This window comes from Hippocampus bargibanti, linkage group LG01 (assembly GCF_051943395.1).
Source record: "Hippocampus bargibanti isolate YZ-2025 linkage group LG01, ASM5194339v1, whole genome shotgun sequence".
Taxonomy (NCBI): Eukaryota; Metazoa; Chordata; class Actinopteri; order Syngnathiformes; family Syngnathidae; genus Hippocampus; species Hippocampus bargibanti.
The window spans coordinates 37,509,372-37,534,650 of NC_142734.1; the positions used below are offsets into that span (position 1 = coordinate 37,509,372).

General features: G+C 42.8%; 1 protein-coding gene and 1 long non-coding RNA gene across 12 annotated transcripts; one reads left to right on the plus strand and one right to left on the minus strand.

Moving 5' to 3' along the window:
• The first annotated feature begins 4,636 nt into the window (after positions 1-4,636).
• Positions 4,637-23,970, plus strand: rgs19 (regulator of G protein signaling 19). Of its 11 annotated transcripts, none has more exons than XM_089015411.1 (7): positions 4,637-4,981; positions 14,368-14,478; positions 18,740-18,881; positions 19,931-20,026; positions 20,279-20,513; positions 20,772-21,008; positions 21,257-23,970. In XM_089015411.1, exons 2-6 carry the CDS (start codon positions 14,394-14,396, stop codon positions 20,958-20,960), a joined length of 747 nt encoding a protein of 248 aa, XP_088871537.1. In that variant the 5' UTR covers positions 4,637-4,981; positions 14,368-14,393; the 3' UTR covers positions 20,961-21,008; positions 21,257-23,970. The 11 variants fall into 11 exon arrangements, with proteins under 11 accessions (XP_088871537.1, XP_088871527.1, XP_088871559.1 ...); XM_089015401.1 differs by having other exon boundaries at positions 4,642-4,981; positions 14,365-14,478; XM_089015441.1 differs by having other exon boundaries at positions 4,651-4,981; positions 14,365-14,478; positions 18,733-18,881.
• On the minus strand, positions 5,191-13,432 carry LOC148904192 (uncharacterized). The gene is made up of 4 exons (XR_016117543.1): positions 13,108-13,432; positions 6,635-6,737; positions 6,443-6,511; positions 5,191-5,314 (listed from the first exon to the last, which is right to left on the minus strand). It is a non-coding gene; the product is annotated as an uncharacterized LOC148904192 (long non-coding RNA).
• Positions 23,971-25,279: the final 1,309 nt, after the last annotated feature.

Consider the following 25,279-nt stretch of genomic DNA (forward strand, 5'->3'; position numbering starts at 1 on the left):
GTTTATTACTTTGGTTCCATGCGCTTTTCACGACTGTTTTTGTCTATTTGAGTTAGTTTCTCTTGTGTCCTCCTGCAAGTGTTTTTGGTGACTATATTTGGTTCAGTCTCACTGGCTTTCCCCCCTTACATCCTTGAAGATATGGCCAGATTAGAGCTGACGACAGGCGACGAATGTGTGTGGAACGATGCGGCGTCACATCTTTGGCACGGCGATTAAGCGAGTCGTTGCGTCGCCGGGCTAATGTCACGGCCATGTTTAAATTCAGCTTGCGTCACGCTGCAGCGGCGAGGTCATTTCCACCAAGGTTGCCAGACACCACGTCTCGCTCTTTGCAAAGAGCGAATGGGAATCTATCAATCTCAACCATGTACACAGGCGCGTCTTCTTTAGGTGCACCAACGCAATGGAATCCAATTCAAGAGTTGTTTTGAGGACTACTTAAGTTGTCATGTAAGATTCAAGTATTGAAATGTTCTGCTTTCCCAAAGGTAATAATTCCCACTTTTCTCACATATGATGAGATCGCTGATTTGAGCCTGTCCGTTAGATTGCCTTGTTCTTTCTAATTGCTATGGTCTTCCTTGTGTATGACACAATACACATATTCTTGTTGAATACAGTAAAGACCATTCAGTCGCACATTGGCTGAAAAAACAAAAGAATTTAACAACACGGGAATACGGGGACCTCTTCTGCTTTCTGAGTCATCACTTGCTCACTTTGTTTGGGATTCGAGCAAATGTCACTGTTCCGGTGAAGAGAATTTTCAAGCTGAGCTGCACTGACAAACCAAGTCCCATAGATGACAGTAGCGCAGAAGAGATCAACACTGATTTTTGAAGGGCTTATGACGGACGCAATGGGCAGATGTTGCAAGTCGGCCAGGTTTGAGCAGCTTGAACAGGTCCTGGATATTTATAGTACACACAGAGGACGTGTAGTGACACTAGAAAATGTGTGTGTGTGTGTGTGTGTGTGTGTGTGTGTGTGTGTGTGTGTGTGTGTGTGTGTGTGTGTGTGTGTGTGTGTGTGTGTGTGTGTGTGTGTGTGTGTGTGTGTGTGTCTGTGTGTGTGTGTGTGTGTGTGTGTGTGTGTCATGATCATGGCCAATACTATAGTGTGTGGGTCAAGCAATGGTAGGCCATCAGGGCCTGCAAGGCCTTCGCTGTTGGCCTAAAAATGTCTGCATCGCGGACTGATGTGAATTATATTTTGTCCATGAATTCTTATTAAATAATTCTGAATTGTCTTTCAGCTTCCTATCATTGTTTTTTTCCCCTGTTGTGCCTGTAAATGGTAACCTCATTTAGCCACATGCCCTAACCACGACACCGTCCAAACAGTCAGCACAACTGTCTGGTCGCCTCCCAGGAAGTTTCTAGAAATAACCATTCAACGAAATTGTACAAAATTTTGAAGACGTTTTAAGAATGGGCGTACAGTGAGTTGCGGCGTCTCACCAAAGGCCTTCTTGTTAACACTTTTTAGGTCTCAGCCCGAGATGCCATGATATCATCGACAACATAGCAAGTGGCCATGACCAACCTTCTTTAGTCCTCGCACAAAGTCGCATGCTGTTTGTTTGTTTGTTTATTTCCACAATCTCAAACACATTACGAGGTCAAAAAATTCAAAGGGTTGATCATCCACAACTGTGAACTGAAAGTCATTCCAGGTCATAAAACCTTATCGACATCATACTGAGATAATATCAAGGTGCGCAAAAGGTGTCCTACTTTTCTCTTTCTGTTTTGATTAACTTTCTTTTTTTTAGCAAATAATTCCATTGATATTTCAGCGTAATTTGGGTGAAATCAGTATCTGTACCGATTCCAAAACATCGATTCAACCTTTATTCCAATGCATTTAGTTATTTAGTTATTTTTGTTAACTATATTAACCTGGGCGTTTTTGTGAAGAAATTCTATTTTTTTCCCCTCCGATTTTTAGGTATATCACTGGTTTAAAGAAAATCCTTCTCAAAAAGCAGAAATCCTTTCATGGTCCCACAATGGGGAAATGTGCATGTACGGCGTGTGCCTGTGTTTGCATGCGTCGGCCATTTTCATCACCTCCACATTATTGATGGGCAAAGATGTGGCTTAACCCGCTGCGGCGTCATTTGCTCTCTCATCTTAAGCTTCATTCAGAGCGGATTTGCATCTGCGGCTGCCTTCTGCTCATTTCATTTCCTCAGCTGGACCGTTAAGCCTTTTTGGATCAGCCATTTAAACACCTTCTGTGCACACAAACCGGGGTTGTCCACATGGAAAGGATGCATCATCAAGATCTTTCCTCAAACTTTTGTCAATTCTGTGAATGGCTTTCAAAGTAGCTGCGAAAGACTGCAACACACCTGAGGTGCCAGTGTAGATCAATCATACGGAGAGATAGCTGCTTTTGGATTGATGAAATATGTACAACTTGTTTGTGAGTAGCAGAATGGAATGTTCTTTGACATTTTTTTGATGAAAAAAGATGATTGTTTGATGCATGATGCAATTTTTTTTGCGGCTCGGGGGTTATAAAAGTATTGTGTTTGTGAAAGTTAGTTTAAGCTTTTCTTATATCAACTTATTTTTGACTGATTTAAAAAAATATCGCCATATATATATATATATAATGAGAGAGAGAGACCTGGCTTTTTCCTAATCTCAAAGTCAAAAAGTCAAGATCAGCTTTATTGTCAAATATGCTAATATCTCTTCTTGATATTAATATATTGATTTACATTTAATTGGTACGCAGCCAAAATTAAACAGCCTTGTGGTTGTTTTATAACAATGTGAAAAAAACCCTCCTAAATAGCTTGAAAATATGTATGATGCTTTACCAAAGTCAATGCACAGAGAAAGAGATTTCCCAAGAAGCGGATGCACCTTTTGTGCCTCCAAGTGGTCATAGTTGAAATGACAAGTCATCGACAGGTGCTTGCTTGCCTGCCTGCCTGCTTGCCTGTCTGGTGAAATGGATGTCTCAGACAGCACAACACCAGACAACGAGGCACCAAGACTGCCAGAAAAACAAATGGAAGATTCAGCCAAATTCGCAGTCATGTCGATTTGAGTGCGTGGCAACACACTCTTTTTTGTCTGGCAACGCTGCAAGCTTGAGGTCACTCCATCCGTCCTATCGGGCGGAGGCTTGCAATCTTGCATGTTTTCGATCTTTTCGTCCACCGGCGTGTCAAACGGTTAGGATCACGATCAGGCTTGGACGGAGCTCGTCGATGAAATGATCGTTTGAAATGTTGGAGGAGGGACATACGGGGACAAAGCGCGCAGGATGGCGGCCCTCGAACACCGGAGTTGTCCGCTGGCAAACTCTTGGATCGCACAGGAACACTTCTGATCGAGGTCTGCTTTCCAGCAGGGGCCGCTAGAGTGTGACGGGGAAACAAAAATATCACTTTTGAAAGCTGTCATGTGAACAAAAAATGAGAGGAAGGTCTTTGTTACGTCCCAGCCTTCGTCACACACTGACTTCCCCTTACCTTCGTGGATGGCGGCCCCTCGTGCTTTTCATTGCTCTCTCTCTCTCTCCCTCCCTCATCCATCTCTCTCGTTCTCTACCCCCATCTCTGTCTTTCACTCACGCACGCGCACACACAAAACTGCTGGAGACGAGACGGAGCATCCTGCGCATGCGCGTATTCGTTAGACAGTCTCCTTGAATGTCTCTCATCTCTTCAAGTGTAAGGTCTTGGAAAAATGGACATCTCCATTTCTAAATTATTGGTATTATTTCCAACAATGGTCGTGTCGACGCTTATATTTGTTTGAGTCTGCATGGTATGTGTAAATGTGAATTTAGATGTTTTTTTTTAGTTACTGTTTCAGTTCCAGTCAATACCTCACCAGTGGTGCGAATGGAAACGGAAAAGCACTTGATTGAACAGTTGATAGTAGGGGGGGGGGGACGTGTAACACACCAGGAACTCTTTATTTGTAATATTATTTTGGTGCCTTGAAGCACTCGTGTAGTACATTGCTGTTTTTGTACTATTTTAATGACCAGTTGAGAATTTATAGAGCAGTTGGTAAATCTGTATTGACAATCGCTGGAATATCGAGGATGAGTCATGTTAACCAAACATTGAAAATGTGAATCATAACACTGGTCGCAGGCAAAGTTAATCTTATTTGTCCCTGACTATTTTTTTTGAAGCTGATTTTAAAATGGATTTGCATTTTTTCAATACATCAATTGTTTATTATCATTTTTTTCCTCATCTTTTTTTCCATGATAGATAGATAGATAGATAGATAGATAGATAGATAGATAGATAGATAGATAGATAGATAGATAGATAGATAGATAGATAGATAGATAGATAGATAGATAGATAGATAGATAATTTTATGATAATTGTCATTTTGGTTTTTGTTATTAGTTTGTTCTAATTACATAACCAAACGATCTATTTTTTTTTAGTTTAGTAGCTTGATGACATTTATTAAAACGCAGTTACTTTTAAATGAACTTAACATTTTAAATAGATTGAAATTGTTGTCTGACACAATGTGACATAAACCTGACACAAATCCACTTTAAATACAAGACAGAGGAACTTGGACCCTTCCCTCGGGACGAGGGAAGGAGCTTAGGAAAGGACTTATTTGCGCATGCGCAAGGTTCTCTCGAATCCCCGCGATCTGTCACACGCTCGCGCACGCACACAGACACACGCACAGACATAGACTGACATGCGCGTGCGCGTACACACACTGTCTCTCTTTCTCTGCTAGGGAAAACCCCGAGCTGGAGGGGAACCGGTATCCGGAAAAAAAAACAAGGACTCGCTCCTCTCCTTCGGACACGGTAGCGGGGCCATTTGGAGAACTACATCACGCTAAAAGGAAATCCATAATCATTAGAAAAAAGTCCACGCGCGCTGCGGAAGAGGAGAAGGAAAAGGCGGATGTGTCTCCGAACGCGCCGCGGATGCCGCCCTCCGGACCCCCTTCATGCCAAGATTGTAAGTACTCGATGTGATCGGCTGAGAGAGAAGCGAGCGAGCGAGCGAGCGAGCGAGCGAGCGGGAAGGGGAAGGGTTGCCGGCCGGCCGGCCGGGGAGACAGCGATCGGCGCGGAGCCAGGACGGGCTCCCGGTCTGGGAGAGGGAGGGGGGCGCGGTGGTTCGCTTCAATGCAGCGGCGTGCAGGAAAAGGTCGCGTTGAAGTGATTCCTCGCCCACTTTTGCTTCCTCGATTCCTTTCGAAGAAGGCGGGAGCAATGGCGACCCAGCAAGCCTTAGTCGACTTTCATTGTCCTTCCAGGTCTTGTCATTGATTGAACACGTTGACGTTACCTGGACAGACAGCGCAAGACGAGAGAAAGTTGTCACGCTAGTTAGTGACAGGTTTGCTCACCTTTCTGCACGTGTTCCTGTCAAACTAGCATGGAGGATTTCTCGGGGTTGTGCAAAGCAAAACTTCACTTGGCATCCGTGACGTCTCTTCTTGGTGACACCTCATCCTGCTAGATATACACGCACAGGACGGATATCACGACACAAGTAGCAGCTATTCATTCACTCGCTGTTATTTCATGTAAGTAAACAAGAAAGACGTTTGACGAGGAAAGTGAAACCAGACCGCGTTCTATTCTGTCTTTGTGTTTCATAGAAATAAGTTAAGAAATAAATGATCTTGAAATGCCGCTCTTTCATCAGTAATATGAATTGGTGTCATTGTCCCATGCCTTCTGGCAGACGCAAAAGAGATGGAGACTATTGGGAGATCGATAAATTCGGATCATAATGACCCAAAAATATACTCACTTTTCTGCAAACTGTATGGATACTTATGTCCCCTTTAACCTCTGAAAAGATGCAACCGACATCACTCTTCTTCGGGCTTACTCATCGAGAGTGCGGACGTTGCGAATTAATGGGATGCAAAGTTCCCCATTTGGGGACTGTCTTTTAAAAATGTACGTTGACCAGGGCACGGGGCAGCCTAGGTTGGCAAGCCTGCCCCCCCTCCGCCAATGATACCCCACCCCCCACGACAATACCCGCCATGGCCAAGTTATTTCATGTTAAACATGTCTTGCAAGGGCACGAAAACCAAGATAACAAGATGGATTACTTTTATTTCTAATGGTAAAAAAAACAAGATTTTCACGCCCGACTTCCATTCATCCAGAATGAATTTGTAGCAACGTTCACAGAAGTCTAAAAAATGTGTTTTGGGGGGTGGGGGTGGTAGGGTTCTGAAAAGTTGCCCTTTCTTAAAACACTCACATCCATCCACAACATACTGAACGCATTTTGAATTGTCCAACAATCAAATGAGTCCACATCCTGCATGGGACAATGCTCTTCTAAAACTAATCCCATCCCCTCGCCAGCTCTCTCATGCTATTTTCTCAGGTAGAGATGTCCGAGTGAGACGAAGCAACCCTGGACAAATATTTGGGGCTTCGAAGCACATACCTTTGGTCAAAAGTTTCCAACATGCCCAAAAATCCTCGATGGGAGTGAGGAGTGCCTTGTACTGGGCTCCTTAGCATAACAAAAACAAATTGCCAAATTGATTCCTCTCACGTTGATGTTTTTTCATGGGAATGACAGTCGGTTCATGTGATCTGAAACCTATTGTTTGAAAAGATCAGTCAAGACACTAACCTGGTGAAACTGACTCTGTTTGGAAAGTTGCCCCTCTGCTAGCAGCCGTGTTGTTTGATCAGCAGTGCACATAAGCAAGGATTCGCTTTGAATGAATGTCAGGCTGTCGAGAATAGGTCCAAATAAAAATCATTTGGAGCCATGGACTCAAGTTACTTACAGGTACATGTACTTCATTCACTTAAAACTCAATCCATCAATTGCCAACCTTTATAAGCCCACTTGCTTCCTGGTTAGTTACAGATTAAATTCATATCATTGAATAGGTTTTCACTCTTGATATGAACAACTTAAAGTGCAGTTTCCAAAGTTTCAAAACAAACGGCGTCAAGACTTGCCATGTTGAGTAATGGATTGTTTTGAGTTGTGCCGTCGAGCAACTTGCTCGTGCAGTGCAGCAGGTGCTCCCCATGTCTTATTGTGACAACACTTTTGTTGTACGACAGACCAGTCTGGCATACTCTACATGTCGTAGGCTTGGAATTTACAGTATGAGGAATATCATAGGGCCGTATGTAGTTGGGGGGGGGGGGGACAAGAATTATGAAGAAGCGCAAAAGCAAAGGTCAAGAAAGCAATCAAACCTGAATATATACAGTTTGTGGTTTTAGAAGGAATAGGAAGACAAAGAAAGAGCGAAGAAAGCAAATAGGAGCAAAAGAAAACAATCGCCACCCAAAAAACGGTTGGCCTTTGGTTTGCAAGGGGACGACCAAGAGAAGAGATATATATCCCTCCTAGTCGTAACAATATTTCTGATTCAAAGTTTCGGATGGCGGAAACAAACCATAGATTTTTCTTGACAAGGTTATTTTGTGTCGTCGCAACAGACGTGTAACGTATTTCACGACGGCGAGGCTTCCTAAATATCAAAGATAGCGAGCCTAATATTGTATTTCTGCATGGCTGTGCCTTTTACTTGTGAGGTGTGATGAGAATAAAGTCAATTAAAATCTATTAAATACGTACATCAGTGACACCGCCGAGTGGCGTTAACATGAGTTTGTGATTGGCTAACTTGCGTATCATGCTAGCATTTATTCTCATTTGCTGGTCTGACTCTCACCAGACCGCGTTCATGTTTTAACATGCTCTTTACTCGATGACAATCACAAATGTATTTTTGTACACTTGATTTGTGTCATTTAAACTGACGTCCAGTTTGGAGTGTCAATACGTATTTCTTTTCCGCACGGGCCCTTTCTTTTCTGAATAAACTACACTTAAATGTGAACAACATCCCTGACGAAAAAATATCCTATCGGTCTTCTTCTGTTAACAAGCTTGTACTAACTAATGAAGCTTTGCTATTGTTTCAAGTTTCCCTCACTTTGAGTTGCCTTCGGTACCTTGAGAGCCACCCGAGCGAGCCGGCATCAGCATTCCCGAAAGAGCTGACGCTGTGTCCTTTGGCTTTGTCAATCAGACCAGAGAACAGAGCATTTTTCAAATCATGAATGATCTCAAGCAAAGCCGACTAGCCTTGTCATCGAGCGTCGCGTTACCTTTAATCAGTTTGGCTTTGCAACTCGCTATAAATACAGTGGCCCGCTTGACAGCGCTCATTGCATTGGAGAGCAAAATAGTTGGCAGAGCTGCCGATATCGTCGCAAATTCACTTGCTTACATGAACATCCGGCAAACAAAGCGTACGATATGTTTTTCTTTTAAATTCAAATCTAATTTGAAATGAGAATCATTGAAATTGTATTAAGGCCACGTTTCTGATTCATAGGGGAGATTTTACTCAATAAACCCTCTGAAAATGATGTTGCATAGAATCATTGTCAAAATAATGTATGAATGAAGTGCTTATTTGTGTCAGTTTAGTTTTGCGAAAGGATAGGGGTGAAACAAAGCGATTTGCATCGGAAAATCAGTTTTGCTTTGATGAATTGTATCTTTCCATTTCAAAATGATGCAACCCATTTATTGAGGTAGGTTGAATCTTTTTTTTGAAAGAGAGTCGCCCTAAATGTTAATCCGTTTGATATTACAGATGATTTGTTGTTCCTTTAAACTGAATTAGTTCAGCTGGTTTGTGTTGCAGCTTTTACATGTTGTTGCGTATTATTACACATGACTAAATCTACAGCTGCGCCATATAAAATCATAAATCCCCCTGAAATCAACCGAATCCAATAAAACCGTTCCAACCTTGAAAAGAATCATCCCACAATGATCCAGAAAAACTGAATCCTCCTGAAAATAGAAAGCTGCTCTCCAAACGAAAACAGGTCTTCAAAAAAAAAAAAAAAACAATGTTATATTGAGCCTACAACAAAAATGAACACCTAAATATGAGAACAAATAATAGTAGAAAAATGCTTTAAATCATCACAAAAAAACACTTTTGGTCACTCATACATTGTTATGAACTGACAACAAATGTGTGACTTTTTAAACTGCGATTGAAGTGTAGGTTTTGACTTGATAGTAGTAACCTTGCAGGTGGATGGTGGTATGTTTATGTATAAACTGACACTGAAGCTCACAGCTGTGGCCTTAGTTTTCGATGTAAAAGGGAATGTAACATAGCCTTTGCCATGCTCTTCTTTCCCTATTGTGGGACGAATAAAGGTTTTCTGATTACATTGAACACATTCAATTATTTTATACCTGTTTTGAATAGGAAAATAAAAACGATTTCAAAGCATAGACTCAACTTATTATCAAAGGTGTTTGTATATTAAATGGAACACATCATCTCTATATCTACCGCTGACTTCTTTGTATTCATTTGATACAAAAAAACGTGCGACTTTTAGTGTTTTGAAGAGATAGAGACTCGGCATGCTGGTCTCGCTGTCAATTCTGGCACTTCAAATTTGTCGGCCGCCAGTCTCCGTAGGTTAGCTAAAAAGCATCAATAAGCAATCAAATAATACAAAAAGTGAACTGTTACGTGCTTTGTTAGCCCAAAGCATGGTTCCGGCGGCTAGCGTTATTGCTCCTCGGCTATTAATAGGGTTGCTTTTAACTGATGCGCCTCATGAAGTCATGAGAAAGAGTTGCGAGTGCTTATGTGGCGATGAGACACGTGGACTGAAGTGAAACAGTTGAGCTGAAGTGTTTCAAGGGGTTTCAAAAGCCAAAATCAGTCAGATCTATCCAGGATAGGGAACCAAGTAAGACAACTGAATAGTGACGTTTGTAAACAAATGCATGTGCATGACCATTTATCGAGTCAGAAGTAAATGTTGCTCATCAATTCTGAATACGGTCATAATCGTGACAGGCGTAACTCTATTCATACGTTTGAAAAACCCCACCAGCAAAAATGCCGAGTATCACTTCAATTTCCACGTTTTTCCCTCTGTACCTGGATACGGTCTCCTTGCACCACCGTGACATCTGTTGTTTTCTTTTTTTTTTCCTTAAGTGGGGTGTTACCCTAGCTTTAGCACCTGACACTGCTCTCCGCTCTTCTGTCCACCTCGTGAAGAATGCCTCATATTCTGCGTTGTAGTCTAAACCTGGGCTTTCACAAGGTTTGTTGTGTTGCCACAACTCCCTCCAAACAAAAATGGTTGAAATGGCTCCCCCCACGAGTCAGAATACGCTTTGTCATTGTCTAAGTCTGAGTGAGTGACTTACTCACTTGTGTGTTACATACTGTCCTTTCTATGAATCACATCGCATTTAAAGATGTCCTGAGTGCAAGACGGCAGTGGATGATAAATGATAAATGCACAAAAACTCGAACAAACACAATACAAACAAGGCCTGAAAACCCTCAAATCGCAACAAAACACACCACGGTGGCAAACAAAACGTGACAGGCTCAAAACAAAACAAAAACTGTGCAAATGTCTGAATATCATATTTAAGCATAAATATTTGCATGGTATCAGAGTTATGGGAATTTCAGTATCAACCCGAAAAACGTTATTGAACACAATCAATGTATTTTTTTTACAATGAATTCATTGATCCACACACTGCTACATTCATTGCCAAAGGCTGTTTCCAGATTCCCTGGTCCAGTGATCTAACTTTGTGGTGGGACAAAATATTCATCCAGTATTGCAAAAAATATCGACATTGTGCCAGTTCAACATCAAAATAATGACCAGTGCCATCTGACTCCCATGATGCACTTAATAGAGAGTTGTACTAAATGTGAATTTGGCTCCACCCCTCGATGTCAAATCATTCTTTGCTCCATTTTGTAGTAGCCAGCTTCTCTGCACTCTGTTCCTTTCCTGTCAAGAAGAAGATCCTATATGTTGTTAGTAGTTTACTATGACTGTCATTTTACTTACTCAAATGTGTGTGCCTAATTAGCCACTATATTAGAGCATGAATTAATTTCTTGCTGGATGACTAGCATCATTGCTAATGCTACTGTTACAGCCCTGTTCCAATGCTTCTGGATTGACACTGAAATGAATAACAGTTCATAAACATCATCAAACATCTGGATCTATCAACTAAAACTGCAAGCACCACTCAGACTTGTCGTGTTCACGAATCCGCTTTTTTGTTTTGTTTTCCCGCTTCCTGTTGGGACACACTTCCTGTTCCTGAATCTTTCTTCATTGTGCCACTCGCTACTTCCTCTTTTTCTGAAGTTGTCGTCGTGCCTTGCTTACGGGACTTGCTACATCTGTCTCTGCCTTTTTTCGCTTTGCTTTTGTATTCCTCGTGTCATTCCGACTCTGTCTTGTTCATCAAAATGTCTGCATTGTAGTCTTCCAGACATCAGAAGTAGAATTCCTGTGTTTTTGGGATGTGAAACCAAAATTTCAAGATTTGGCTCATTGCTGCATTCTAATCAAATGCCATGGGTGCATACGCACCCCCCCCCCCCCCTTCTCGGAAGAACAGACCACAATATGGGGTATCTCCAGCCCGTGTACAAACCCCTGGCGCACAGGCAACCAGCTGTAACCCGCACGGCCAGAAGATGGTCCATTGATTCACTCACCGACACCATCACGGACTACATAAACTTTGGTGAACTAAACACCGTACCCACCAGGTCTGAGCGGTGTTTTTCCAACAACAAACCGTGGATTAATCCCGACATAAAAGCCCTCCCGAAGGAAAAGAAGAGGGCGTTTGTGTCGCTCAACAGAGAGGAACTGAAGGCCGTGCAGATCCAACTGAGGAGAAAGATCAGAGAGGGGAAGAAGGCCTACAGGATGAAAATGGAGGAGCAGCTGCAAGCCAGCAATGTGGCTGGTGTCCGGAAGGGCCTGAAAAACATCTGTGGCCACAAAAGCCCAGTGACATCGAACGAGAAAGACGAGGACTGGGCAGATGAACTAAACCGCTTTTTCAATCGGATGTGTATGCTGGTCAGGCAGCATCACCACCCGGGACAGGAAAAGACCGGGGCGCCTGGTCAAGAGGGCCAGTTCTGTCCTGAGCCGCTGGCTGGACTCTCTGGCGGAGGTGGGCGACAGACAGACGCTAGCCAAACTAAAAGCTATGATGGACAGCCCCTCCCAGCCCCTCCCGCCCACCCTGACAGCACTGGGTAGCTCCTTCAGCCGGAGACGGTTACACCCGCGCTGCAAGAAGGAGAGGTACCGCCGCTCGTTCCTACGACTGCTGTCAGGCTTCTCAATTCTCAATAATCATATGTGAAAAGAAAATAATCAGGACACTTGTACTGTAAATTTGGGTTGATGCAATACAGCTACATATATCAATCTACCTTTCTTGATACTTGCACTCTGTACAGTTTTTTTTTATGAAGCGGTTTTGCACATTTACAGTACACGTGTACATCTGTCTGCTGACATTTTTACTTTGGATAGAATATCTTGTTTTTCTATCCTTTCACCCCACGCCCTTTCAAATTGCTGCTGTGGACTGCAAATTTCATTCAAGGTTTTCTGATTCTGATCGGTTGCTGTCCTATGGTGGCCATGTGGCGTGGGAGGGCTGACGTTAATAAGCAAATTAGCCATTTTGGACATGGAATCAGATAGTTAACAGAACGGACGCGTCACTATCAGGCGTCTGACCGCGCAACATTTTGCTACAAATTATTTTCAAAGCAGTAACAAACATCTATTTGAATGCAAAGTACAGACAAGCCATTATCCTCCCTCGACGAGATCCATCTGAAGGCACTCATTTGTTCAAATGACACCTTGAGGGTGAATATCACTCTGAAGTGCTTGTGGGTTCCTCATCAGAATCGCAGTCATCAGGCAACGCTGGAAATAGCACCTTTTTGTTCTTTGATGATCACGTTTTCTAATTGGGAACTTTGTTTGAGGAACATTTGACATATTTTTAGGAGAAACTTGTTGCAATTAAGTTAATTCAAGGGACCCGAAGCAAGGGTTTTATGAAAAGAAGTACACATGTATAACTATTAAATATTTCAACGTTTGAGGCTCCTACTGTTATCTTATTGAGTGATGGAGCCTCTAGTCATTGGTTTTGGATGCATTTTTTCTGGAAATTCAGAGAGAGACTCTTTTTGTAAAGCGAAGGACTACTTCTGCTATTACCTTTGCGAGTTGTGTCTTTATGTCATTCCGAAGAATGCCTGAGGTCAGGTCATTCAGCCAGGCAGAGTTACAGGTCACGAATGCCTTGGTTGCCGCTTCCTTTGTCAGTGACTCTATTGATTTTACTCGGTCCGTTCTCTCTTCTGTCTGAGCTGAGCCCAGTGAGCCTTGTTGAAATAGGGGGATGTCCAAATATTCCGCTAGCAGTGGTAATATTAGTGCGGTGAGGATGTCTTTGGTGTTCTCTTCAAAGCAATGGCACAATGTCTGTTTATTGGATACGTCGAGCTAGAAGCAATGCCCTGACGTCTTTACATCTGTTGCAGGAGGTACGTTTTTTGAATTAGGTGTTGTGCGATCCAGCACATTGACAAAAGCAACTGCCAATAGCGAATGCGGCATCTTTCTCTGGACAAAGTGTGTGCATAAAGTACATTACAGTGCACGAGACTCTTATTTGACTATGCATTGGTCTAGCCCAGTAAGTTTCTGGCTCAGTTTTTGACATGTTAAACAGACTTGGCAGCCATTCTTCTGGTTGAGGACAGGAACGTGGAGTTACAATTTCTCACATAACATTTTCTGAAACAAAATGTCCCAGCATTGTTTCTTTGTGTCAAGTAATTGACTTGATGGGGGACAAATGTTCTGCTAATCTCGGTCTCATGCTTTTGGTATGGAAGAAGAGGTCATCAGTTGAGTGCAAATTCCAAGAAAAGGGAAGGGTATCACTATCGACGCAGGAAAGAAGAATGCTGCGCCCACAAGTCCTCTTAATACTTGGACTCCTGTTTTTTTTTCCCGCCATATAATCTCAACATAATACAAGAAACAACTTTTTGCATGTGCTGCAAACTCCAACCGCAGCAATGAAGGTATATGATGTTATCTTTGCAAAGGCACAATTGTTGATTCGGCTCTTGAATCCAATGACACGACGCATGTACGTGTGGCACAGTTACTTACCTGTTCAAATCATCGAGTTCCAAATGAAATTTTACACCTAATATGCTTTCAATTCCCGAATGGCAATGTATACGTATCGGGATGGGGGACGATTTTGCTCACGCTCACTTTGCCCCTTCTCTCTTTCTGTGTGCGTGTTTTTGTGTTACGTTTTGTGCGTTTGTATTTGTCAACGAATGTTCTTGTCGTTTTCATCTCTGTTTAATTGGACACATCCGTGTCCGTTTGCACCGATACATGTGTTGACGTACGTACTTACATTGTATGTGTGGTGTGCGTGAATTTATAAAGAAGAGGTTGGAGACCAAAAGGGGGATGCCATGCATGCGGCCGGCCTGCTAACATCGCTGACGATTCGCCGCACGCTGCCCCGACGGCTGCCCTCGCAACATGATGGACATGCTGGTAAACATATTTGTTTTCTTTTTTGGTGGCTTGGTTCTCCCTTTTTTTCGTAGCTGGCTCCCTTATTGGACGCCTCTTTTCTTATTGGAAAGATCCTACGTACATGAGATGAATCCGACGCTAAAGCTTCTGCTCAGCTTTTGACAAAATCGAATGCTTTCGTATACACCCTACAGTGCAGAAAGTACTGTAATGAAACAAAGCTACGTTGGTATATAAGAGCCAATCATTCTCAGACAAATGACATCAAATTGGATAGTTTCTAAAATGTTTTGTGGTCAAATTGGAAAGGGATTTTTTTTCCCTCTGTCCCTGGAATGGCGTGGTTATGCTTCATTTCCATTCAATCCTGCACCCGAACATCAGCTCGAATAACTTGTATCTGTAGCCTTACTCCTTGTTCAGTTGATTGGTGCTTCATAAGGAGTTGCCATCTTACGATGTCTTGCTATTTAGATATTGGACACAAGTACGGTCAACGGATCTGGCAAAAATAAAGAACCGAATCAATTCCAAGGACCTTTGCAAACTGTACTGTGCTAAGCGAGGTGACACCTTTATGGGAACCACATTGTGATGCCTGCAAGCGTGACTTTGTCTCCAATCAGCTTTGAGCTGTTTCAAATGAGCGGGGAACAAGTCAAGACTTGATTTGGTTGGAATGGTCAGGGCGCAGATGCCGTCCGTCCGTCCGTCCGTCCGTGTCTGATTCATCAAGTTTCACAGTGCAAGCAACAAGTGTCACAATCGCCGCCATCCCTCCCCCAGACTCTTCTTTCCTGTCTGCCATCTAGCAACGCTTTTTCACCACTTCCCTTCTTCCTTCGCTCAGTCAAGACATGTTGACTGTTGGGAGTCTTGCTAGTTTAGTGACAGCTGCCAAGACCATCTCTGTTTGTGGGTTCCGTGGTTCACACTGACTCATCTTCTATTTGGTGAGCTTTTCCCCTTTGTGGTTTGTGTATTTGCGAGACTTGAAATTCCCACTTTGCGCCAGACCGCTTTAATGATTGAGGGATGACTGTTTGTGGCAACCTGCAGGCTGAAACAGGTGCACAGCAAAGTCTTGTTAAACGACTTAACGGTCTGATTTGTTTTGGGTTTTTCTCTCTCTTTCTCACCAGCATCAATGAACATGCGAATTTCAGCAACGATGTGATCTCATTGCCTGAAATGTTTTCGTTCAAATTGAAGTCTAATGGTAGAGTAATCCGTGTAGTCATTTTTATTTTCACCCCTCACATCCTTTGTTTTAATTTACCTTTTACTAATTTTAGTATTTGCTTTATTTATTTCTGTGTTTAAATGTATGGAGTATTTTTTTGTACCTTTTCAATTTTCCGGGGAGTGAGACTGCGTATTGCGCTACTTTAAATGTGAACAGAACCCATTCCAACATCAACAAGAACCAGTTCAAGTGTATTTCCCTCTCGAATGTCTGTGAGCAATTTTGTTGTCTTTTTAATTCTGACTTTTATGACTGAAAGTGGTCACATATCTACCGACGTGCGTTTGTACAGTTATTACCACCAATCTGTTGACTACTTTTTCCTTGATTTGGCCACGTGACAAAGTAACAGTCCCTCATATTCTTTGAGAACCATCCCCACTTGTGCACAGACACTTGTTGACAGACGAGCCACCACAAATAAGACAGAATAAGATTTGGAAACAATGACAGAGGCTTTACTGAATTGAAATGGTGGGAATTTTTGGTTCCATTTTACTTGACATAAAATTGTTGATTTGATAAAATCGTCACTACGTTTTAGTCATCATTTTTGTCGTCCAAATGGTGTTAGTTTTAGTCTCGGTTTCAAATGAAAGAGCAGGTCACGGAAACTTTTGTTTCGCTCTCCGAACGTCTGTCAGGTTCAGCTGAGGTTAGCAATTCTCAAAGTGTGGCACAAGTACTCAAGCTAGCTGTTGTGGTACTCTATATTGATTTATGTGTGGTAATGCATTACCAGGACATTCCATTTTATTTAAGTCATTCAATAAATGTGTAGCTAATGTCTAGAACTATTTTCAAATCATGTTTTTAGGAATACACTTTGTTGTTTTTTTTTTTTTTATGAACGCTTCTGCTTTTTTTTTTGTTGTACTGTTGTTCTTAGTAGCGTCATTTGGAGTACCCATTATTTTTTCAAGGTGGCGCTTGAAAGCGCTGACCAAGATTAAAAAGTAAATCAATGTGTTCAACAATGTTAAGACATGGATATCAGTGAGTTTATCGGCTCAAACGTATTTACCTGTAGCATCGTAAAACCAACAGTGCCATTTGCGCCGAAATAAAAACCACAGAGTGCAGAGCCAAAATGCCATCTTAAGGCCTGCACTTTATGAATCAGTGAAACTCAATGATTGAAAAGATGAAATAGAGAACACATTTTAGAGTCTGGCCTTGTGATTTATCAGAGGCTTTATTGAAAGCAAATGCAAAAGCTTTGGAAAATAGCGAGACGGTCACGGGACTAAATCGGAGGTCACCGTACGGGTTGCTCCCAACGACCACGTGAGTCGCCAGCCAGCGGGCTTGTTCTAAAAATACCTCCGCACTGCTGGGACATTGTTCTTTTGTTGTGCGCAAGTGTGTGATCATTTGAAATGCAAACATGGATTTAAGTGCAGTCAGTCGATTGATATTCATCCCTTTCCATGTCGTTCCACAATCAGTGTCATCGCATCAATGAATGTCATTGACGACTAATAACATGATTCCATTTGAGCAGATTTGTCATGTCACTCTCGTTTTGATTTTCTCTCTTCCTTTCCATGTCATTCTGATTTGTTATTTTGCGGCTGCTCCTTTTTGATCCTGGCGGACACATTTTCCATTAATTCCTGTCCTCGTGATGTCATTTTCGGCAGACAAAAATGCTAACTGACCGCGGCCAAAAATTTTTCTCCAATAAATTTAAGACTGCTTAATTGGAACCTGCCTGCGGTTGCTTCATTTGTTCCAATGCGATTTGGAGGAATGAATGAATCTGCCAGCCCGGCTTCCACAGCTTTGTAACTAACTGGATCGACTGAAAGCGCTCGTGAGCCTTACAAAAATCAATCTTGACAGCATTGGAGTCAAATCAAGTGCTTGAACGTGTGTGATGACGAATGTCACCACACTTAATCTGATGATTTTGCGCAACCAAATCCTGTTTCACGCGCACACATTTCATCACTGCACAAAAGATGAAGACAGAACAAAGAGCGTTCTACTTCTTGATTCAATGAAAACTCTTTGATTTGGTGTTATTGACCTTTCAATTTGGGAAGTGGAATCTTATCGCGTCCACTTTCTCTTTGGTATCACCGAATAACCACAAACAAATGCTGACGCAGCACACAAAAGAGTCAAACATCAGTAGAAAACCCCTTTGAACATTTGTCTGTGCGCGCGGGTTAGCTTGTGTGCGATCACGGCTCCATCACATGATGCATCACACTGTCACACTTTCTTTCTCTCACTTCCTCTTCTGCCGCTTCCTCATCATTTCTGCCAGTATTTGACTGTTGATATTTCTCCACCATGTTATTTGTGGGATTAAAGTGGAGGATGATATCGGAGGGAGTACGTAATATCCACAAGCTGTCATTTCCAAAAGGGCTCTTGTGCATAGAAATGACCATTGAAGGAGGCGCAAACCAATTGTTTACATGACTCATAAAAAGCCACTCTAGATTTTAAGGTTATTGCAGTGCTTGTCCTGCGGGTTACCCAGAAAATATTTGGCACACTTGTGTTGCGATGTAGTCACTGACGTATAAATGACTGGACGAAGGCGGCCATCTTACTTTGCCACAGTTACTGACAACATCTGTTCTTTTTTGGGGCTGAAAACACTGTCATCTATGCACGTTTTTCGATACTATGGCACAATATGAGCCCTTCAATGAATCCACCTTCCCATTGACATTATATTATCTCAGTTGGGACTTGGATTTTGCATTTCGCAGCCAATTTTGTCCATTGGGCTTTGCGATTAAAGTACCTTCCCGGTGTCGTCATAGTTTGTTTTTCACCCCTTTAAATGACATTTCATTCCCAGGTGGAATCAGAATTGTCTTGACTGGCCTGGTATGGAAATACACAAAACGAATTTGTCACTGAGGAAATGGAAGAAACAAAAAGGTCATTTAGAACAAGACACTCGCGTGCACGTATCGAGAGTCTATAAATGTAATCTCAGCATACGCGTAGAAAGATGGACGTTGATTGAAAGTGCCAATGTATGACAACGTCTCTTTGTAAAGTACACAGGTCCGATCCCGGCCGAGCGAGAGGCCGAGTTGGCCATGGGCGTGCTGAGCGGGCCAGCGGTGCGAGGCCTGAACACCACCCAGAATTCCCAGCGGCCCGGCGCCTGTTGCTTCTGCTGGTGCTGCTGTTGCAGCTGTTCATGGTAGGATACAACTAGCACACTAACTAATTCAATGTACTGTATTTGTATTCAATGTTTGGAGCCTGAAATGTTAAATAGAACAAACACATTTTCATGTCACTTTTCGGCGCAATAGACTTCAATTGAAATTTTACACGTGCCAACAAATGTTTGCTCATTGTTTTACAGCCACGCGATAAGAATCATCATCATCGTATACATTTCATTGATAAGCGCCTTTCAAAAGTCAAAGTCACTTTACAGTCACAGGTGAAGTTTTCCTGCGGGCCAGACGCGGTAGCGTTCACCCAACCCGAAAGTAACCTGAACACACCACCGACTCACAGAAAATGGTCTTATCTGGCTGCGTTTATACAATGAATACAAACAAACAAGAGAGGGAGTCTATTAAAACTTCATTGCGTTGAAGGGTGGTATGTAATTGAAAAATGTCGCAGCTTATAAGAAATTGATGAAGTCTTGTTTTGTCCAGAGGTTCCTGAACGCACCAATGAACTTTTTTTGGGTGCTGGTTCTGAACCTTAAATGATTTTCTTTTCTCAGACTCTTTCCATTATGTGATGATGATAATAATCGGAATTAGCAGCAATGATACAAATATATAATAATGTTTTGTGATGGGAAAATGAAGCATATGTTGAGGGACATGTCCGATTCAAATTTGCCATTGAACACTTTTATTTCAGTCTAGCTTCTTTTTGTTCAAAGTGCACATTATGTTCCAGTGGCTTAGAAACATATTTCATATACCTTTTGAAGTTAAGTCTGTCTTGTTTTTGATGAGCGCTTAGGCCTGTTACGTCACTGTGTTTTAATGTTGGACATTAAAACCTGTGGAAGTTTCTCTCACATACATTCTGCATTCTGAATGCAACCGTGTTGGGTGTTGTCAGTGCACGGTGAAGTTTGGATCCGTCCGTGCGTGTGGCCGAACCGAGTGTGTTGAAGGTTCTTTCATCGGCGTTTGGCTGTTTGTCTTCCTTCCTCTCTATGTCCGTGTGTGTGTGTGTGTGTGTGTTTCCTGTCTGAAAGCCGTCTTATCATGTCAGTCTTAATATCAGGAATGAAGATGAGAGGAGGAGGCGAAGGAGGAAGAGGATATCGCAGGACAACAAGATGGAAACAATCGCAAAGTGCGAAGCTTGGTGAGTCCGCACTCAACTCGCTTATGTGGCGCATCGACTTGGAAAATCCTTTTTTTTGGATGGCCTTCACTCGGGCTGACAATCAAGTCCTTCCGTTTGATCACATGAATGTAACTTGACCGTTTGACACGTTGGACAAAGCGTCGTTGTCTATTTGCTGTTGTCAGTCATCTGGTCGTGACACTTATTGAAAAGTGAGATCATCAAGTGGTTTTCCTGACTGCCGGAATCCCCCCCCCTACCCCCCACTAGCACTAAACCTTCGGCGGAAGAAATGCAGCTCTGGTCTCAATCCTTCGACAAGCTGATGAAGAACCCGGCAGGACGCAATGTTTTTCGGGAGTTTTTGCGCACAGAGTACAGTGAAGAGAACATGCTGTTCTGGCTGGCCTGCGAAGACCTCAAACAGGAAAAGAGCAAGAAAAGCATTGAGGAGAAGGTGCGCTCCATCTACGAGGACTATATTTCCATACTGTCACCAAAGGAGGTAGGAAAGACCCGTTCTCCTCATTCTTTCTTGGCAACCATTTTGTAATCTTCTTTGCAAACCAAAAAGGTGGGCTGGGGCCTTTCGGTGGTGTGTTTGCGCGTATGAGGCAAAACGCACGCTCCCTCGGCTTCCGGTCCGCCGATTGACTCGGCTCGTCCACTCGCTTTTCTCGTCAGTCCGCGTTGGTTGTTGTGTTGCCGGTGAATTTGGAGCGCTCGTCCCGGGCCTTGACTTTGACGGCGCTTTTGCTTCCAGGTGAGTGTGGATGCTCGCGTACGAGAGGTGATCAACAAGAAGATGCAGGATCCGACGCCTCACGCTTTTGAGGACGCCCAGCTGCAGATCTACACGCTGATGCACAGAGACTCCTACCCGCGATTCCTCTCCTCCAGCATCTACAAGTCGCTCCTTCGCGGCAACTCGCGCAGCTCCTCCGAGTCCTAGTCCGGCCCAATGGAACCACCTCCGCTCCGACCGTTTCATTCCCTTCAGGTGAAACTGCGCTCACCCCAAATCTATTTTGGGTCGATTGCGCGTATTGTCCTAATAAGAATACATTTTGTAGCTTGATAGCTTCCTGCGAGTTGTCGTGTTGGGACCGTGCCAAGTTCTTCTCAAGGAGGAAGTTGCAATTGTCACCAAATTTGGCCATCAGCACGTCCCTCCGATTGATCCGATGTGTCAAAAAACTGCCATTGCACTAAGCGTTGTCTTGACGATGATTTTTTTTTCATTGGCAGTACCTCCTCTCCTTCCTCATCACTACCAGCGGGTATTTTAGGCGGCCCCCCGACACTGCAGAAGTTCAAATGTTGGAGCCAGTGAAGCAGCCAATCACCTTGAAGAGCTACCGAGCTGGGCGCAAGACTCCGCCCACCCCGTTGCCTTCTTTGCCTTCTTTCAGGAGTGCTCTTTTCCCCCATGTTGCCAACTGGAAAGCACAGGAGCGTTTCTCCAAACTGATTCTTCTCGCTGCTGCGATGGACTCCCCGCGGACCAACGATGACTCCCGCTTGACAAACTCAAATCGGAGTTGTTGATTTGAAAAGACGACTTTTGAACTCTTGGTCATCCATTGACATTTTCTTACTGGTCACTCACACTTTTTACACTCTGGGTGTATCTCTTTTTTTTTTTTTTTAAATGATCCAATACACGATGCAACACACCCAAACTGCAATAAAAAGTGGAGTAAAAAAACACACGCGCACAGTGTTCACATCACCTTCCATCAGACGGTGGAATGTTATTCTGTGACTAACATGAAATGGAACTCTTTCATACAAGTGAAACCGTCTGAACAGCTAATGTTCAAAAATATCGATTTTTTTTTTCTTCTTCTCATCCCTGAACTCTTAAATTGGGTGACGCAGATCCACATGCATCGTATGCATCTCACCATCCTTTAGTTTAGAAAATTGGACTGCAGGAGATGTATTTATTTCTAAGTACACTGGAACCTCTTGGGTCAAACGCAATCTGTTCTGAGATGCTGGGCAACCTCCAATTTGATGATGATGATTTCTCGGACAATGTTGTGCGTGTCATTTTAACATTCTCAACTGTTGTACAACTCCAAGAACATATGAACCGCGTTTAAGAGTCGTGCCTTGAGCTATGAATTGAAGTCATTCTGTGACGGCGCTCAGAACGCCGCACATCGCTCATTGGTTTTCTACATTGAAACAACTTAAATTGCCTTGAATCTGTTCCAGCCTCTGTCTGCAAAAAAAAAAGACAACATGAAATGTTTTGTGTTCATAAGGATACATAGTGGGACTTTATCAAAGCAGAGTTCTGTCCGCGCTGGCCATTAGCTCGTCAATGTGGTTAAGCGTTAAGCTAGCATGCCTTTTTTTTAAGAAATGTTATGTTAAATACACGGCCTGTAATTGTCATGAATTTGTTGAATTTGTTTGACTTCAACTGGGAGTCACGTCAAACAGTTGCAGCCTGACTTTGTCAAATAGTTCATCACACTGCTGTTTATCGTGAAATGACTTCAGCGCAATCAAACAGCGCGTGTGCGAGACAGCACAAATAATCATCGTCGTAATGAAAATACATCAGCCGGCTGTCTCAAAAAAGCCGCTCGCATTTCAAGGCACCGCGTTGTTCAAATGCAAAAATAGCAATGAGGAATGAAAAAAGTGTCATCCGTGTAAGTTTCATGTATTTTTTTTGTTACAATGACCGACACGGGTGTGTGTAAATTGTAATTTGAATGGTAAAATGTAAAAACAATGTCTGCCTTAACTTTGAAAAAACAAGTGACTTCATTTGCTTATATTGACGTCTGACTGACACAAATATGAGGCCACCGACTTGACATCATTCACAATTGAGGTTCTTTTTTTTCTTTTTGCACTTCTTGCTTAAGTATGTCATAAAAAACGTGTTTCAAGAAACTCCAAGTATCCCAAGAAACGGCAAAGGAACAATACATCCAGCCTATCCTTTGAGGTTTGTACAATGGAGTTTATTTCAAGAGGAAGTCCAGCCAAAAATGTCGTAGGCGACCTCACAAGTGGAAACATATTGTGGTCGTTGAGCAGTCCAAGCCACCCATTTTTATCGAGTGGTTGGGCAAAAGTGGGACAAGGCTAAATGCCATGAGAAGAATTCTTAATAAGAATGCTGTATCCGCACACACTATCCAAAGGACAAGATTTGACTTGACTTCCCCGTAAAGTTGACATTCATCCACACGTAAAGTCAGCTTGTCAGATGTTTGAAGCGTCTTCCAAAATTGTACAATATTTGCACGTTCCACATTTGTGTGTCAAGCCCAGCAGCGGCTTGCTCTTAAAAGATGTTCGGAAACGTCAAACTAAAGCATTTCCCCACAGCCAAAATGGAAATTGTTTGAGCGTATTTGTCACCCCCGCTTATCCAATTTCTCACCTTTGACCTCACTCACCACTGTTTGCCGCCGGCTTCTGAGTGGCTGCCGCCGGCCTCCAGGCTCAGTGAGGTGGGAGAGACATTTCCAAGTGCAAAACCAGTCGCGGCATTTTGAACATTAGCATAACATGACAAAGCCGTCTCAAATATTGGCTTTTCTCAAATAAAGAATGTGTATTTCGTGGAACTTTTCATTTTGCCATTGAATGCGTTGTCGTTTGTCGTGAATTACTGCCTCGCATATCTGCCTGAGAGAGAGCCGTGTCCGTTATTTGACGCACAACTCTCCGTGAGCACCGGTGTCTTTGTCGCCCCGAATCTACAAGACTGACTGTGCCTGTATCGTATTGTGCCACGAGTCAAACCGCCTGTGGCTGGCGAGTGACGCTTTGTGGGGAAACTGACTTACAATCAGTACACAAAGGCAAATATGGGGGGAAAAAAAGCCTCATTTGGAATGAAACTGGTCACTAAATGCATTTATCTTGCTATCGTTCATGTTATTTATTTGTTGTTTGTTTGAAAACTGTGATTTTAACTGTAATGATATGAGCAAATCGTATTTGCATGTTCTACTAGTGATGCCTGGCTTTAGATCAAAGGTGCATGCGCGCTGCTCCAAGTCAGTCTGATGAGAGCCTACGAGAGCCACACATGTGAATTGCCTTCTCCCTCCAACCAACACAGCCGTCCTAATAAAGAACCTCAACTCTATCCAGAAGTTGTATCATTTACCGAACCCGCTTACACGAAGCAACACATGGTGTCAGAATTGGTCTGGAAGACAAGAGGACGATAAAAGGACTTGGAACGAAAGATTCCACGGAGGAAAGACATTGAGCACAACCCACGGCAGAAAACGGCAGAAATGGAAGCTTTACGTCCACCCACAGCTCTGCAGCTAACAGGTAACGTGGCTGAAAATTGGAAGAGATTTAAGCAACGTTTTGAACTGTATTTGTCTGCAATTGGAGCTGATGAAAGCCATTCAAAGATGAAAGCATCCATGTTTTTGCACGTTGTGGGAGAGGAAGCTCTAGAGGTCTACAATAACTTCACATTTGATGCTGAGGATGACAAGATGAAGCTGTCAAAAATAATGGAAAAGTTTGAAGCTTACTGCATTCCGAAACGCAATGTGACGTTTGAAAGGCACAGATTCTTCACATGTGTACAGACAGTTGGAGAAACTATTGACCAATATGCAAATGAGCTGAGAAACAGATCAAAGACATGTGAGTTCGGTGGATTAACAGAATCACTGATCAAAGACAGAATAGTGTGTGGCATTACAGATAATAAACTGAGAGAAAGGCTACTCAGAGAATCAGATCTGGACCTGGAAAAAGCCTTAGCACTGTGTAGAGCCGCTGAGACTGTTAAATCACAGGCTAAAGAGTTGCTAAATGATTCTAGCTGCAACGTGGATGCAGTGGAAAGAAATGCACACAGATTCAACAAAAACAAGACTGCTGAGATCAAAGCAAGAGTGAGAAAACCCAACAAAAATAGGATACTCAAACAAAAATCTTGTACTCGTTGTGGTACGCAACATCCCCCAAAGCAGTGTCCAGCATATGGGAAAATATGTAAAAACTGCGACAAAGCAAATCACTATGCTCGTTGCTGCAGGAACCAAGACATGAAAGGCAAGGTAGATGCAGTAGATGATCATTATGAAGTGGAGGAACTTTATGTGAATGCTGTAAAAGATGAAAGAGAAGAAAGAGATTGGATCACTACACTGAAAGTGAACAACATTCATCTAAAATTCAAATTGGATACTGGAGCCAATGTGAATGTCATTTCAGAGACTGATTTCATGAAGATCAGGCCGAGACCAAAAATACATAAAGCAA